The sequence below is a fragment of the Colobus angolensis genome, unplaced genomic scaffold (assembly GCF_000951035.1).
Source record: "Colobus angolensis palliatus isolate OR3802 unplaced genomic scaffold, Cang.pa_1.0 Scaffold313, whole genome shotgun sequence".
Classification (NCBI taxonomy): domain Eukaryota; kingdom Metazoa; phylum Chordata; class Mammalia; order Primates; family Cercopithecidae; genus Colobus; species Colobus angolensis.
This window is the reverse complement of record NW_012116411.1, coordinates 3,224,824-3,240,690: the sequence shown is the minus strand read 5'-3', so window position 1 is coordinate 3,240,690 and position 15,867 is coordinate 3,224,824. Positions and strand designations below refer to the sequence as shown.

Here is a 15,867-nt window from a genome sequence, read left to right as displayed (position 1 = left end):
ACCATTTAGAACAAGAGAACTGACAACTGAGAAACTGAGGGTCATGCTCTCAACAAGCCTTTTGGTAATCCTTAATCTTTTTTTTTTTTTTTTTTTTCCTATTGTAGGAAAGGATTGAATTTCTTCAAGTAATAAGCAAATACCACATCAAAATCAATATGTAATAACTTGTCTGGTTGGAATGGAAATGAAAGAAATAGTGCAGTGGGAAACCTAAGAACATCTTATTTAAAAGAAGTAATCCGGCCGGGCGCGGTGGCTCAAGCCTGTAATCCCAGTGCTTTGGGAGGCCGAGACGGGTGGATCACGAGGTCAGGAGATCGAGACCATCCTGGTTTACACGGTGAAACCCCGTCTCTACTAAAAATACAAAAAACTAGCCGGGCGAGGTGGCGGGCGCCTGTAGTCCCAGCTACTCGGGAGGGTGAGGCAGGAGAATGGGGTGAACCCGGGAGGCGGAGCTTGTAGTGAGCCGAGATCGCGCCACTGCACTCCAGCCTGGGCGACAGAGCGAGACTCCGTCTCAAAAAAAAAAAAAAAAAAAAAAGAAGTAATCCTTAGCATTAAAATAGTCTCAGGCATTTGATGTTATTTGCAGAATAAAATTTTTGCAGACAATGGAAGTTTGCAATTGGCTTATGGGTATACCCTGGTCAATATGATGCCACTACTGTCTAGTTCACTCATTCCAAACAATGGTTCGTTCCAAAGATGTCCAGAGTTTGATCACTTCCCAGAGGGGCAAGATAAGAGATCAAGGGGAAATGAGGAGAGAAGAGAATATTTATTATACAGAACACTGAACTAGACATTTTACATACATTATTTCATTTAATCTACCCAAAACCCTGTACGGTATTTTATTTTATTTTTTAGACAGAGTCTTGCTGTCTCCCCAGGCTGAAGTGCAGTGGCACGATCTCAGCTCACTGCAACCTCCGTCTGCCAGATTCAAGCAGTTCTCCTATCTCAGCCTCCTGAGTAGGTGGGATTACAGGTGCCTGTCCCTAATGGTGGATAATTTTTGTATTTTTAGTAGAGAGGGGTTTCACCATCTTGGTCAGGCTGGTCTTGAACTCCTGACTTCAGGTGATCCACCTGCCTCAGCCTCCCAAAGTGTTGGGATTACAGACATGAGCCACCATGCCCGGCCCCTGTAACATATTTTATAGTCCTAGTTGTACATATGAAGAATCTTGACAGGAAATGGGGTAAAGTAACTTTTCCCAAGGAGTAACGCATGCACACACACGTACATAATTTGATTCAGGGAAGATTTTATGACCACTGTCCAACCTGCTTCCTGTACATGTAATTACAGCAAGTTATTTAAAACAGAGATTTGTTACAATTAAATTGGAATACCTTTAAAAGTCACTGCTATTTCCCTTGGCAAAGATAAATTACACCCTTTGTGACCCACACACCTGGAGCAGGGTCCAAGGAATAGAAATTTTGACTGGCACTTGTCATTTGTATAGACCTCTATGCAATGGTAGCACAAGTCTCTGTTCATTGAGGGAAGCCAGAAGATCCCTACCATCCAGGAACCAGTCCTCTAGATTGTCCGTTGTGGTATCTAAAACTCCCACTTGAGACACCACATTGCAGTGAGGCATGGTTCAGGAAGACCACTGTTAAAGTAGAAATTTGTCACCCTGGAGGAGCATCAAATTCCCACTTATAATCAATGACACATTATCCATTTGGATCTGTCATAAGCTAATAGAGATCTGGACCTTGGGAGGATAAGCCAGAGACATTCAAATAAGGTGAGTTAGAGTTCAGCATCATGAGATTCTGCTTCTAAAGAAGGGATGCTAGAGCAGAGAGATAGCCAAAAGGTAACATTTAAACTTTGGAGAATTAGAGGAAACAGCATTGAAAGGCTAGGGGGATTGCTGGGTTTAGGAAAAAAAAAAAAAAAGCACTTGCTTCATGCTTTCCCTCTTTTGTTTTTTATGACTCTAGGATCCACCCAGTTGCTCAAGTAAAAAACCTGAGAGACACCTTACGCCATCTGGGAACTTGTTAGAAATTCTTAGGCCTCCTTCTATACCTGCTAAATCAGAAAATATGGGGATTAAATCTGATTATTTGTGTTTTCACAAGTCACCCAGGTGATTCTGATGCATGGAAAGTTTGAGAACCACTGATTTAGGTGATTAAAAGTTCTTGTCTCCCTACATCTTGTTCTGCAATATCATTGCATTCACCCCAGCCCCACAAAGCTACCATCTGTTGACCATTTTGTAGCTATTGATCTTTTTGAAGCAAAAGTATGAGAAAGTCAATTCTCTGCTTAAAACCTTTCAATAGATTTCTACTGTTCTTAACATAGCCTACAGAGCCCTTCATAATCTGAGGTCCTCACATATCTCCAGCCTCATCGCCTTTCACAATCTGAGGTCCTCGCATGTCTCCAGCCTCATCCAGAGCCACTCCCTCATGAGACCCTCTCCCATCATGCTAAACAGCTTCACATGCCCTCCAAAGCAAAGTGTGATGCCTTGCCTCAGTACCTCCACATGTGCTGCTCCTTCAGCCTAGAATATTCTATTGCCACCCTTTCACTTTAGAAGCTGGCCAAACCCTACTCATCTTCAGAATGCTATTTAGACATTACCTGTTTATCAATCCCATCAACTAGTTGCCTTGTCTTCTAGGCCTCCACTGAGCCTTGCACCTACGTCTGTTATAGGCATTTCTCATATTACTATAGTGACTTAAATCTGTTACTCCTATTAATTTGTGATCCCTTGGAAAGCAGAAGTTGTATCTTTTGCATTCTGTATCAACTGCATACTTCAAAGTACCTGGCACATAGGTTGCCAAAAAATGATTTTTGAGAGGTAATATGGTTTGGTTTTGTGTCCTCACCCAAATCTCATCTTGAATTGTACTCCCATAATTCCCACATGTTGTGAGAGGGACCTGGTAGGAGATAACTTGAATCATGGGGGTGGCTTCCCCCATACTGTTCTCATGGTAGTGAATAAGTCTCAAAACATCTGATGGTTTTATCAGGGGTTTCTGCTTTTGCGTCTTCCTCATTTTCTCTCTTTGCCTGCTGCCATCTATGTAAGATGTGACTTGCTCCTCCTTGCCTTCTGCCATGATTGCGAGGCTTCCCCAGCCACAAGAACTGTAAGTTCTTCATTAAACCTCTTTCCTTTGTAAATTGCCCAGCCTTGGGTATGTCTTTATTAGGGTGAATGAAAAGCAAATATAAACTTTGCTAAATCACGGATTTGCCTAGAACTAGTTTCATAAATGCTGATTCTTAAGCATTCATTTGCCTTCTGTTTAATTAACTTTATTACCACTTTCAGCTTAGTCCTAGGAAATTAAAGTGCATAAATAAGGTAATTTCTAAGAGAAAGAGAAGTCTGTTCTGACTTTTCATGTAGGAAGGGTGAAGGAATGGGTCTATTTATCTTGAGAAGGGTAACTTCTGAGTATATGTGAATTTTTTTCACAAGAAAGGGTACTACTTAGAATAAAGGCTGTTTAAATGGAAATGTTTTCTTTGGAAAAAATTAGAGTAAAATAAGGGAGTAATAAAAATAAACTAGAAAAACTTATTTTGAAGAGCTTAGTCTTTTTTCTAGCCCCAAAGCTACCAAAATACATACTACACAATTGACATTGGAAAATGACAACTGTTTCAGCTAACCATTCTAACGAACCTGAAATGGCATGACTTTTCTCTTGCAGTTTATGTAATTATTCTACAATCCACTACAAACAGTATTTTCCAAAAAATATCAACTTCACATTGCAAAAAAAGGCCAATGAATTAGTTTTTAAGAAAACAAGCCTTTATGCTGTAAAAGATGAAAAAACTTGGGATTGTAATACAATTCTGGTGAAAGTAAATTGATATTTAACCCTTTCTGCATTGCAATTTGACAGTGTGTTTCAATAACCTTACAAATAATGGTCTTTTTTTAACCCTAATGAAAAATTGGAAATGTAGATTAATTTTTGTGGACTAAAATTATTTTATAAGTTAGATATCTCTAATTTTTGAAAAGAAATAATGCTGCCATTTTAAGTTGCAACCTCAGAAAGTGTATTAAGAATTTTTTATATAGAATATTCATGATATGTGAAGTCAAAACACTATGAATCCATAATTGTTTTTAAATAAAAAGAATACAACATTATGTAAGCGTATATGTGTATTTGTGTGTATGTTATCCATAGCAAAGAGACTGAAGGGAAATACACTAAAAATTAGCTGTTGTCACTTCTGAATTGTAGGATGATGAGCAAATTGGGCAAATAATTTTTGGCTTTCTAATGTTCTGTAATTTTAATTTTTTATCATGAATATGTGTACTTTTAGAAATCAGAAAAATAACTAAAGATAATTTTTTTAAAGAGTGAGGGCAAAATAAAGGCCATCCAGAAGGATGGCCAAGTTCTCTAACATAGTCTGCAGTGTGGATAGAAGAGGAAAAATGTCAACTTGCTTCTCTAATTCTTTGTCTCTGTGTGGCATGGATTTGAAGGTTAGGCTTCTGCTTCACCCCACAGATCCAAATTAAGTTTTAAATGAGACAATGGCAAGAATAGTGAAGTCAAAGAGAAAACATTCAAATTCAACCATCTCCTCCTTTAGCAAATGCTAATGGTGTTGACTTTGACAGAGAGTATTAAATTCCTTTGATTCACAAATCCAACAATAAATTTTTTCCCCAAGATTCTCATTATAAGAAGGCTGCCTGTCCTCCCAGGTTTTAAGCATAAAACATCATAGCTAAACTTCTCTATCCACTTCCTTCTAAACCATTGTATAATTTCTCAAGTTATATAATGTGGGAAGGGAGGAAAGGAACTGGCTAAACTAACAGATTTTACCTATACTTTATAAAAACAAATGTAATCAAATTAGTAACATGTATGAAGACTCCTCTCTCTCATTTTTTCCCTCTTCATTTCTTTTACTTTATACCATTTCCTTTGCTACTACATTACATTGCATAGTAACAGCAATACAGATTTATGTTCTCGAGAGAGTTAAACATCCACATTTCTTTTTCAGTGGCAATGACTAAATAAGGAAGTTACATTTTCCACAAAAAAGAAATATGAAGTTCAGTTCAATTCTGTTCACAAATATACTTGTGTAAATATTTTTGTAAATATCAATTATTAAATAGTAAATGTTTAATATTGAAAAGTAATGAATAGGCAGCATTAGAATTTGATGAGGGTTTTTGGTTTGTTTACCATATAGAAGGAAAAATAAATTAACTTTCCCTTCCTGAATAGCTGCTTTGAGTTAATTAACAAACTGATCCAAATCTGCCAACATTTGACTATTCGCACCTAAAATAGCTTGTCATCCAGAGCTATTCATTATAGTCTTTTCATTTGGGGTCACACGGTTGATCCATTATTACTTCTAATAAAAATTTAATTAAATACCAACCAAGTCTTCTGCCATTCAGGTCAGGTCCGAGGATTAGGTAGCACTGGACAGACTAAAAAGTGCCATGGTAAACAGCTAATTCATGTAATGCTAATTAATTTCTATAAATCAAGTGTGGTCTAAGTGAAAGCATGAATATTTTAAATGCAGTTTCAAAGGTCATGGCGTTTTATGGTTGTAAGAATTGATACCCTGGGACAAGCTTAATGTCAGCCTTTTTGAGAACTAGAAAGTCCTCGATTTTGAAAGTCATTTAAATGTACTGTATCAGAAAAGAGATTTTATTTGATTTGATTAGTCTATTTCTGTTTGCATTCAGTATTTATAGTTAAAATACAGCTGGAGGCACTGGTCATGTTCTTTCAACCTTCAATGAAATACTCATTGAGCACCTATGAGATGTTAGGTACAGATTAAGGTGTTGATTATATATGAGTGAACCAAATGCAAATGTGCCCTCCTTCAGTTTATAGTCTGATAGAAAAAGCCAGACACTAAACAAAATAAATTATAGTGTTAGAAAGTAAGTGGTACAGAGAAAAATAACTAGGGAAAGGAAATAAGGAGTTTGTGGTGGCAGATATGTAACTTTAAATGGAAAGGGGAGGCTGTCATACCATGAGAATTATCGAGTTGGCAGTGAATCCATAGCAGGACAGACCAATCAAGACAGGGATGATCCCAGTTAACCAGATGCCCAGGGAACCAGGCCAGCTCCATGTGCTGACCAAGGAAGTTCAAGCTGCCCAGGTAATCTAAAGATAAGTAACAGTGCCCAGGCACTCAACTTTCTTTCTGAGCCATGAGTCTAGACCATAAAAGAAAAATGTCAAGAGCAAGGCAGGACATGGGCCTATAAGTAGATGGAGATGATTTCTAGAACTCAGCAACAGGAACCATAGTTGAAGCTCAGGTACACAGGTCAAGAGGAAAGAGCCAGGAAGAATGTTAAGGGAAAGAAATGGAACTCCTGTTTCTGGACCACATAAGCAGCAAAGCCAATAGACTTAGAGACTAAGATGCTTGCTACTTCCTACTGGGGATCAGGATTGGGCTTGTGACTGGGATTCAAGGACGCAGGGGAGGAAGGATGCTGAAGCTGGTACCATGACTGGCCTAGAAGGTGTAGCCAGGGAGCAACCTTTGCTTGGGTCTCAAGAAATTGTGATGAAGTTGCTTTTGGTTCCTCTGCTCAGTGCAGGGACTGATTCTATTCCCCTTTGAATGTCATCCTTGGTGAGCCAGAATATTACAGATCTGAACAAAACTCCTAGCCTAGAACTCCATAGATTACCCTAATCATCAAGAGGAAAGTTATTGAGTCATATGAGACTCTAGTGATTCTTTTTTGAGGGTCCTCCTTAGCGTTAGTGTTTAGAGGCTGGACTCCAGTAAAAGACTGAGCAGAAAACTGCTTTCTCTAGCACTTTGCGGATTAGACAATGCCAATTCATGACACTACAGTGAACTCAATTGCTGTAAAACAGTGTTTCTTACCCTCTGCACTATTGACATTCTCTGCCAGATAATTCTTTGTGTAGAAGTAGAATACTGACTGTGTGCATTGTATTAATACGATGTTTAGTAGTACCTCTGGCCTCTATTCACCAAATGCCAATAGCACTCACTCCTCCACTAGTGGGAATCAATCAAAAATGTCTCCAAACATTACAAAAGTTCCCTGGGGTGGGGTCACCCTCAGCTGACAACTACTTTTATAAAGGTTTTTAAGTATATTTCAAAAACTTTTAAGTTGTATAATATCTTGCATAACAAAAATATTCATTTAACAAAATTAGGCACTAACTGATTACTCAACAGTTAGTAAAGAGTAGTTTCAAAGCTTTCTATAATAACTTTTTTAAAGTAGTGTGTATTTTGGAAGCAACTTACTTATTTTTATTTTCTGAGACAGGGTCTTACTCTGTCACCCAGGCTGGAGTGCAGTAGCATGATCACAGCTCATTGCAGCCTTGACCTCCCAGACTCAAGCAATCCTCCCACCTCAGCCTCCCGAGTAGACGGGAGCACAGGCACACACTGCCTTGCCCAGCTAATTTTAAATTATATGTAGAGACAGGGTCTCCCTATGTTGCTGAGGTTGTGTCGAACTCCTGGGCTTAAGGGATCCTCCAGCCTCAGCCTTCCAGGGTATTGATATTATAGGTGTGAGCAGAAACAATTTAAGTTATTACATTAGGACATAATGAAAGTGTTTAGGAAATGCATCAAGCGGAGGACAACAGCACCAGATCTCAGTGTCTGTAAATCACACACAGGGCTGGCAGCTGCCCATGGGGGTTTGATGCTGATCTTGTGGTAGGAATGGAAGTAGATTCAGATCATCAGCTTCAGCTTTAGAAACATATAAACATGGAATCACAAAAGCCAAATTTGAAGCCCTCTAAAAATCCAGGTCTCGATATTCCTGTATTTCAATATCTCTTGGTAGCTACATTTTTTCCTCCACATTTAGTTTGTATCCAGGGCATATTTTCTAGACTTACTTGCATCCACATGTTCCATTCCACTTGAAAGTTATCATGGCCTCTGGCAAACTTTTGTTTTCCTCTCTGTTAAGCAGCATTTGGAATTATACTGCCTAGAGGGACCAAGAAGATATTTAGAGGCTTGGTGGCGGGAGAGAAGGCTTATATTTGTGAGATAAAGTACTGGGGAATTGTCCTGTCAAAGGAGTAAAGAGGACATTCTTGAGATAAAATCCTGTTAAGAAGTCGAGTAATTTTATGCTTTGGAGAAGTAAAAATGTATTTGTTCGTTCTTTTTGTTTATAGAAATATTTAGTGGGCTTTCTAGTTGATTACTCATCATCTTTATTAAGTAATTATCCTTCATCTTTACTTATCATGAGTAATTACAATGACAAATACAGGGTTTTTTTTTTTTTTAAACCACCAGCTTATTGCATTGTAAAAGGTGCTTTATTAATGCAAAGGATGAATAACTGAGTCAAATATTTGTTTCAGGTTGTTACAACTGTAGGTTTCTTATCTCTTTCCTGCATTTAAAAAATAATTTCATAATCAATTTATAACCCCTTCCCTTAGTTACATCTGCTTCTCTCAGTCATAAACAGCAATATCAATAAAGGGCTCACAATTTACAAAGTGTTTTTACAACTGTTTTTTATGATTTCAATAATCACCCTGTGATATAAGGACTACTTATGGTTCATTTTAACAGATAAAGTAACTAGGTTCAGATTAATTGACTTAAATAAAATCTATTCTTATGATTTCAACCATCCAATCAAGACAAGCAGGCTGTTGTCAGCCTTTGGTGTTTGTGCAGTATCTATAGGAGAAAGAGACCACAGCATTGCCCTGTAAACACCTGAAATTTACCATCCAAGGAACTGATGTATTTGATTTTGTCGAACTTATTTTTGAAGCACAATATATAAGGCATATGGATCAATTTGCACCAATTGTGTTTGTGTCATGCTAGAAAAAGAGTCAGATTCATTGCTAAAGTGATGAGAAAAGTGCCTTATTCAAATGACATATCATACATATTCAATCATCTTCTTTTTGGAGAATTGACTACAAAATTGAAGAACTCTTATTCTGTTGTGGCAAGTGCAATACATTTCACAAGAGACATGCTATAAAGTCCTTGCCTCTTCTCAATGCTGTGTGTGTGCGTGTGTGTGTGCTCCCAAGCATAAGCTAAAATGTCTTCATGGTCGGATGCTTATCCATATGTATGCTAATACATGTATAAATAAGCTGAGAGAATTATGATTAAGAGTATAGACTCTAGAGCCTTACTATTTGGTTTCTAACCCAAGCTCCTCTACTTACTAGCTGTGTGACCTTGGTCAAGTTAATTGACTTCTCTGTATCTCAATTTCCTCATCTGTAAAATGTAAAGATAATAGCATCTACCTCCAAGTCATGGTGAGCATTAGGTGATCTAATATTGCAAAGCACTTAGAACAATACCTTGTATGTACTAAGCATAGCATATTAGCTATTGTTGTTATTATTATTACCTGGTATCCATGGCAGTCATAGTTAAAGATCTCATCAGGTCAGTACACCTTGATAAGGAAATGGGGTGAACATGGTAACCTCAGATAAATTATCTTTACAGGAAACTTCCAGTTTGAATAAAGCATGTTAATGAGAAAGCATTTTACCACTTTTCCTTTTCCGAAAGAAACTGTGGTTTCCTGAAGGAATAGTCTTCAATAGTTGAATTGGGGTACCTTGGCAAAAACAGAACTAGATTAAGATTTTCTACTGGGGATCCTGATGTGGAAAAGAAAAAGCAAAAGTGAACTGTATGTGTTTCTTTAATCTTGTGTTCCATTTCCAATGGTGTTTTGATGAAAGATGTGATCTAGACTAAGAGCTGGTGGTTGCATCAGAATGTGGTTGGCGAAACAGAATTCCCTAGGTATTCCTCTTACAGTGTTGAAATGGCACTGGTAGACCCCTGCCATTTGCTTGTACTTGTCTGTGTGGGATAAGATTTTTCATCATTTTTTTCTACCAAAACAGAGGCTAGAAGCTGATGGGAGGCCACGTTTTCTCATTTTGTGGACATCATGGTAAAAAAGCTACCACAAAGAGATGCACAAAGCTGGTTAGATTTTGCAAAAGAGAAAATGTTCAAATATTCTCAACATCACACAACATGCTACTACTTTCACTATCTTTCATGACATCATTTTACCATAGAGAAACAAAAGAACAGACCTCTTTTAACAGTTTTTTGTTTTGTTTTGTTTGTTTTTGACTTTTGAGACAATCTCGCTCCATTGCCTAAGCTGGAGTGCAGTTGCGCAATCTTGGCTCACTGCAACCTCCACCTCCCAAGTTCAAGTGATTCTCCTGCCTCAGCCTCCTGAGTAGCTGAGATTATAGGTGCCCAGCACCACTGGCTAATTTTTGTATTTTTAGTAAAGATGGGGTTTCACCATGTTGGCCAGGCTGGTCTCGAACTCCTGGCCTTAAGTGATCTACCCACCTCTGCCTCCCAAAGTCCTGGGATTACAGGGACAAGCCACTGTGGCCACAGGTTTTGTTTTTGTTTTTGTTTTTGTTTTTGGTGGTGGTGTTGTTTGAGAAAGAGTTTTACTCTTTTTGCCCAGGCTGGAGTGCAATGGCACTATCTCAGCTCACTGCAACCTCTGCCTCCCAGCTTCAAGCGATTCTCCTGTCTCAGCCTCCTGAGTAGCTGGGATTACAGGCATGTGTCACCACACCCGGCTAATTTAGTATTTTTAGTAGAGACTGGGTTTCACCCTATTGGTCAGGCTGGTCTTGAACTCCTGAACTCAGGTGACTCGCCTGCCTCGGCCTCCCAAAGTGCTGGGATTACAGGCATGAGCCACCGTGCCTGGCCAACAATTTTTGATAAGAGATTGAGAATGAATGTTAAGGAAAGTAGGGAGGGGTGGCACAAGCTGCAGTTCAGACTAAGCAATTGTCCACAGAGTAGCTTTTCAACATAGGTGTAGAGTATTGTTGGCAACTTAATCCAGATAAATTGTTTTTATGTCTTTTTCACTATTCTTTTTTAAAGTTCCATGTGTTAGTTTCCCCACATGAAAATATATAGGAGTTTTTATGTGCCCACGTGTTAATGCTGAAACTGACAACCATTGTAATTTCTCAGAATCAGAAATAGGGACATTTCTAAGATATGCATGTCTCAATAAAACTACCCATCAGTACACTTCCCAAGTTCATCATGACTTCGGTTTCCTGTGCTTCACAAACATCTCCAATAAAAAGTATTTGTTGTGTATGACATAGATCTCCATACTCTAAGGTTTTTTTAATTCTCACTGCATTAGAATAGAGAATGCTTTCATTTGTGAATTAGGATTTACAGTTTTCCAATTCATGAGACACTTATGAAGTCCCAGTTTTTAATGATCATTTATGTCTAGTTGTCTAGCACTATGCCCGACTTTGTGAATTTTATAAAAAGGAGATATGATCCCTGTAACTTACATGCTAAATGGTTTGCTGTCAACTCTATGTTCTCTGAAATCAAGGATATAAGGCACCAACATGAATTAGAAAATATGGACAAGTTTCTATGCTCTTTTATCTTCTTCTTTTACTTTCTAAAGTTCCTTCAGCAGCTCATTCATTGATTCTGCAATTATCTGTTAAATGTTTACTATGTGCCAAGTTTGATGCTAGGTGCTGGGAATACAATGATGAGCAAAAACAAATGGGTTCCTTGCTGTAATAGAGCCTGCATATTCAACAATTCTAATGTGACAGATGGAAATTATTGAATAATCTATGCAAGTGTAAAGTTCCTACTGAAACAAGAAATAGGAAAGAAGAGAATAATGGTACCATACTAGTCTAAAACAGGAGATTTTTCCAAGGTCCAATGTGATCTGTGATTATTTCTCCCTATTTACTGTCAAATAGGGCTATACCTATGCACGCTGTGTTCATCAACAGAAGTGTGACTTGCTCTTGGCCAGCTTTTCAGAGCTACATCTTGAAAGCAGATGTACGCAGCCCCAAGTCAAATCCCTAGTTAGCAGGCTTCCTACTAGAGCTCCTCAACTCCAAGGAACTAGAATCTACTGTCCTCACTGTGTGGCTCATTGGTGCTCTATAGAGCGTGCACAAAGCTGCTATAGCCAGCAGCAGCCATGCTCTCCAGAAGACGTGGATCTAGTCCTCAGAATGCAAAATGCCAGTGCCTGTGCCCCTGCTGCCTCCTGCCGAGTTCTTGTCCAGGAGTGTCTCTCTAAATACATTTAGAAAAAAACAGGTAAGAGAGGAGAGTCTTAGGCAAATTCAGAGCGAACTCATCCAGTGGGGAGACAGAAGCCTTGTTTTCTGGGCAGTCTAAATCCTGGATCTCAGAGTCAGGGGCCCTATAATACGAGAGATAGAAAACCTTTCCCCAGGTTTTCTCCTGCAGTCTCTGTAGTCTCTGTCTTCTGAGGAGAAGCTTGAGTTTTCCATGAGATAAAAGTGTGTGTGTGTGTGCATGCGTGAGTGTGTGTGACGAGAGAGATACTAAACATATTCCATATGAAGGTTATCGACAGTGGACTCCTCTCACTCATCCTCCCTTCAGTTCCATCTTTTTTCACTGTCGTCATGTATGATTTTAGTGGACAATTGAGAGATGATCCATCAGAGGCTGTCAGCAAAGTGCCCTTTTGACTGGAGAATTACACATTTATCATTTAGTATACAACATTTGGCCTTCAGTTTTGAGGCTCTACCCAAGGTCCCAGACTTTCGGGGCTTAAAAGGAACATGGTCCTTCCTTTGCTCAGTCCCTGCTAATTGTTACTCTGTTCCATGCATCTAGACTTCCTAATGAAGGTCTGCTGTGTGGACAGCACTGAGCAGTCTGGTTCTGTACTTTTCCCGGTTCTGAAGGGATCCTGGAATGAGCCCTATTATTGTTTGTCAGTAGGCCAATTATTGGTGGTTTTGAAGATCCCCATCATGCATGTTTCCTGGTTCTGTCACTGTTTTTACTACATTCTTGCTGGAGTCAAGGGCTGGAGTCCTGCGCTGAGTCCACAGCAGGAATAGGGTCACAGAATTTCTCTCCATGTCCTAAACCACTAGGGATCAAAGATCCTAACTTGTCCAAAGATATCCTATATGAGATCAGATGGGGTCCAGATAAAACCCTGAGAAAAAAAGTGAGAGACTTTAACACTTTCATTATTCGCTTTCTTCATCCTTTGTTTAGCCCAGTGTGCATCCATTACGTTCTTTTAGGCCACAAAGAGCTCAGGTTTCCTTAGACAATCCATCTTACTGGGACCTGATCATGGCCATCAGCAGCAGACCCCAAGTTTTTTGTCCTTCTTCCAAGCCTCTTAACTAATTTGACCCTTCCTTGGCCATTGCTAATGCAGTTACCCTGTGCTGTGGTGCCAAGCTGGATGTCAAAGTTCTCTAAGAGGTTTGTAGGGTTCCCAATCTACACTCCAGCAGGAATACAATGCCCTTTGTCCACATTTCCAAAAAACCCTTCTGGAGATTTACATTTCCCAGACCCTAAGGCTTGACACCAGCCTGAGGCAGGGAGCCTGGAAGTACCTCTTTACTCCTGTAATCAGACCAGGCAGGACTCCAGCTCCTCCTGTGACGCCCACATCTGCTTCCTCCCCTACTCTGCAGTTGATTTCAGAAACTTCATAAGACTGTCTTGCCCTCCAGGTTATAGCTCTTGATCTTCCAAACCAAGCATATTCAGAATTCTGAACACAGCCACAGCAATCACAACAAGCACATAGCTCTGGCAAATCAAAAGTGCTTTACTTTTGGACTTTTGTGTCTGTTGTAAATTGGAAAATCCATTCAAAAATATAATCGGCTTCTCTGAAGGAAGAAACGTCACAGATGGAGCAGAGCCTTAAGATAAATAGAACCATCTGAGGGGTTGCTGCCTTATGGAAATGAAAAATATCTATTAAAAAATATGATCTCACCTGAAGAATTTTAGATGCCAAACCAAGATACAGAGACATTTTTAAACATCTTCAAATCATGCCTTGCAATACTGGAGACTAAGTGGTGTTTCATCTGACTCTAAGGGCAAGAGTAGCTGTTTTTAGCTTCTGAGGCTTGTAAAAATACACACAAGGAGCTCAGGGTTAAGTAACAGAAAGATGTCCTGTGTTCCTTTAGAAAAGCCCTGTATGATCTGACATGGTCTGTGAGTCACCAGTGCAGGTTCCACCATGCTTTGTTGCTGTGGCCTGCACGGGGCAGGTAGGCTTCCCAGGCTGATGCAGTACCTTCTAAAGCTGTATCAAATGCACCAGAATCAAGTGTTTGGACAGCAGATGCTCCTGAAGCCAGCAGAAGAAACAGACACAATCCACAGAAGGCAAAGAGAAGAAGAGAAAGCCACTTTCAGCCTTGGCAACCAGGACAGTGGCGTGGAGAGCTGGCCATCATACAATCACTGTGACCACAGAGCTGGCACTGACCCAAGGAACCTAGAAATCCTCTGCCACAGAAAGAATAAAACCCACCCTAATTGGAAACACTTCTGACAAAATGCCAAAGGGAGAGCCTGCCACTTTTCCTTTTTCAGATCATAAATTACCCTAGTTTCCTGGAAAAGTTATGTCTGGACAGACTTACTGCCCCTTGAAAGACCCAGAAACCTGGTCTTTGAGAATCTTGCTTGAAGATGTAGAAAATCTCCACCCATTTAGACTTCCAGCACCTGGCGGGTGAAAACTGCCTTCGATGATCAATGAATGCCTGCTCTCAGAGGTCAGACCCAATGAGTATGAGCCAGCAGAAGCTATTAAAAGAGCTAGTTCTCATTATGATAAAGCACATACTGGCAAAGCCACAAAAAGAAAGATTATAGCAATCAATACAGATAAAAATGAAAACCAGATGAAGGTTTCAGCCAACCTAGTCTTTGCTTCTGCTATAATGGATTAATTTTTGGGTGCTGAAGTCAGCACAATTTGCAGATTCAGAACATTGAGTATGGGAGTCAAAATTGGGTAGACATGTAGTTGAAACTATAGCAGACCCTTGACATTTAGAAAGGTTAATGCTGCCTCTCACACTTGTCAACTTCTACCTTCAATTGCATATAAGACATCTTCATCTCTTCAACCCACTTATAGCTCTACACAGCCTTTCTCAGTGCATAGATGTAATATATAGCCCTTGAAATAATTCACAGAGCTTTCTATAAGGAAACCACTGTATGTTCAAGCTTGTTGGAGCTAATCTTATGGAATTTACCAGAGAACAGATAAAATCCAGAAAGTATAGCCTACTCACAGGGTTTTCAGATCAACAGCAAAATCAGAATGCACCCTTCCCCACCCAAAGATGGTCATGTCCCTGGAAACTGTTACCTTGCATGGCAAAAAGGAATGCAGGTGTGGTTAAAGTTGTGATAGGGAGACTATCCTGGATTATCCAGATATAATCACAAGGGTCCTTATAAGAGACAGGCAGGAGGGTCAGAGTCAGAGGAGATATGATCAAGATGGTCATGTCCCTGGAAACTGTTACCTTACATGGCAAAAAGGAATGCAGGTGTGGTTAAAGTTGTGATAGGGAGACTATCCTGGATTATCCTGATAAAATCACAAGGGTCCTTATAAGAGACAGGCAGGAGGGTCAGAGTCAGAGGAGCTATAACAGTGAATGCAGAAGTTGGAATGATGTGAAGTCCTGGAAAGAGGCCATAAGATAAGGAATGAAGGCAACTTCTAGAACATACGGAAAAGGAAAGGTGTGGATTATACCCTGAGCACTCAGAAGGAACACAGCCCTGCCAATGCTTTGAGTTAAGCTTAGTGGAACCTGTTGTAGGCTTCTGAATTCCAGAATACAGAAGTCTGAAGGGGATACATTTGTGCTGTAAGCCCCTCAGTTTGTAGTAATTTGTTGTAGCAGCAATAGGAAACTAAT

The 15,867-nt window shown here is 39.6% G+C and overlaps 1 protein-coding gene across 1 annotated transcript in view; it reads left to right on the top strand.

Moving 5' to 3' along the window:
- Positions 1–15,867, top strand: part of LOC105518160 (lipid phosphate phosphatase-related protein type 1) — a 317,174-nt gene that overhangs the window by 285,166 nt on the left and 16,141 nt on the right. The window contains exon 5 of the mRNA XM_011951029.1: positions 12,767–12,870. Within this exon, the coding sequence (XP_011806419.1) occupies positions 12,767–12,870 (104 nt within the window). The remainder of the gene's footprint in view (positions 1–12,766; positions 12,871–15,867) is intronic.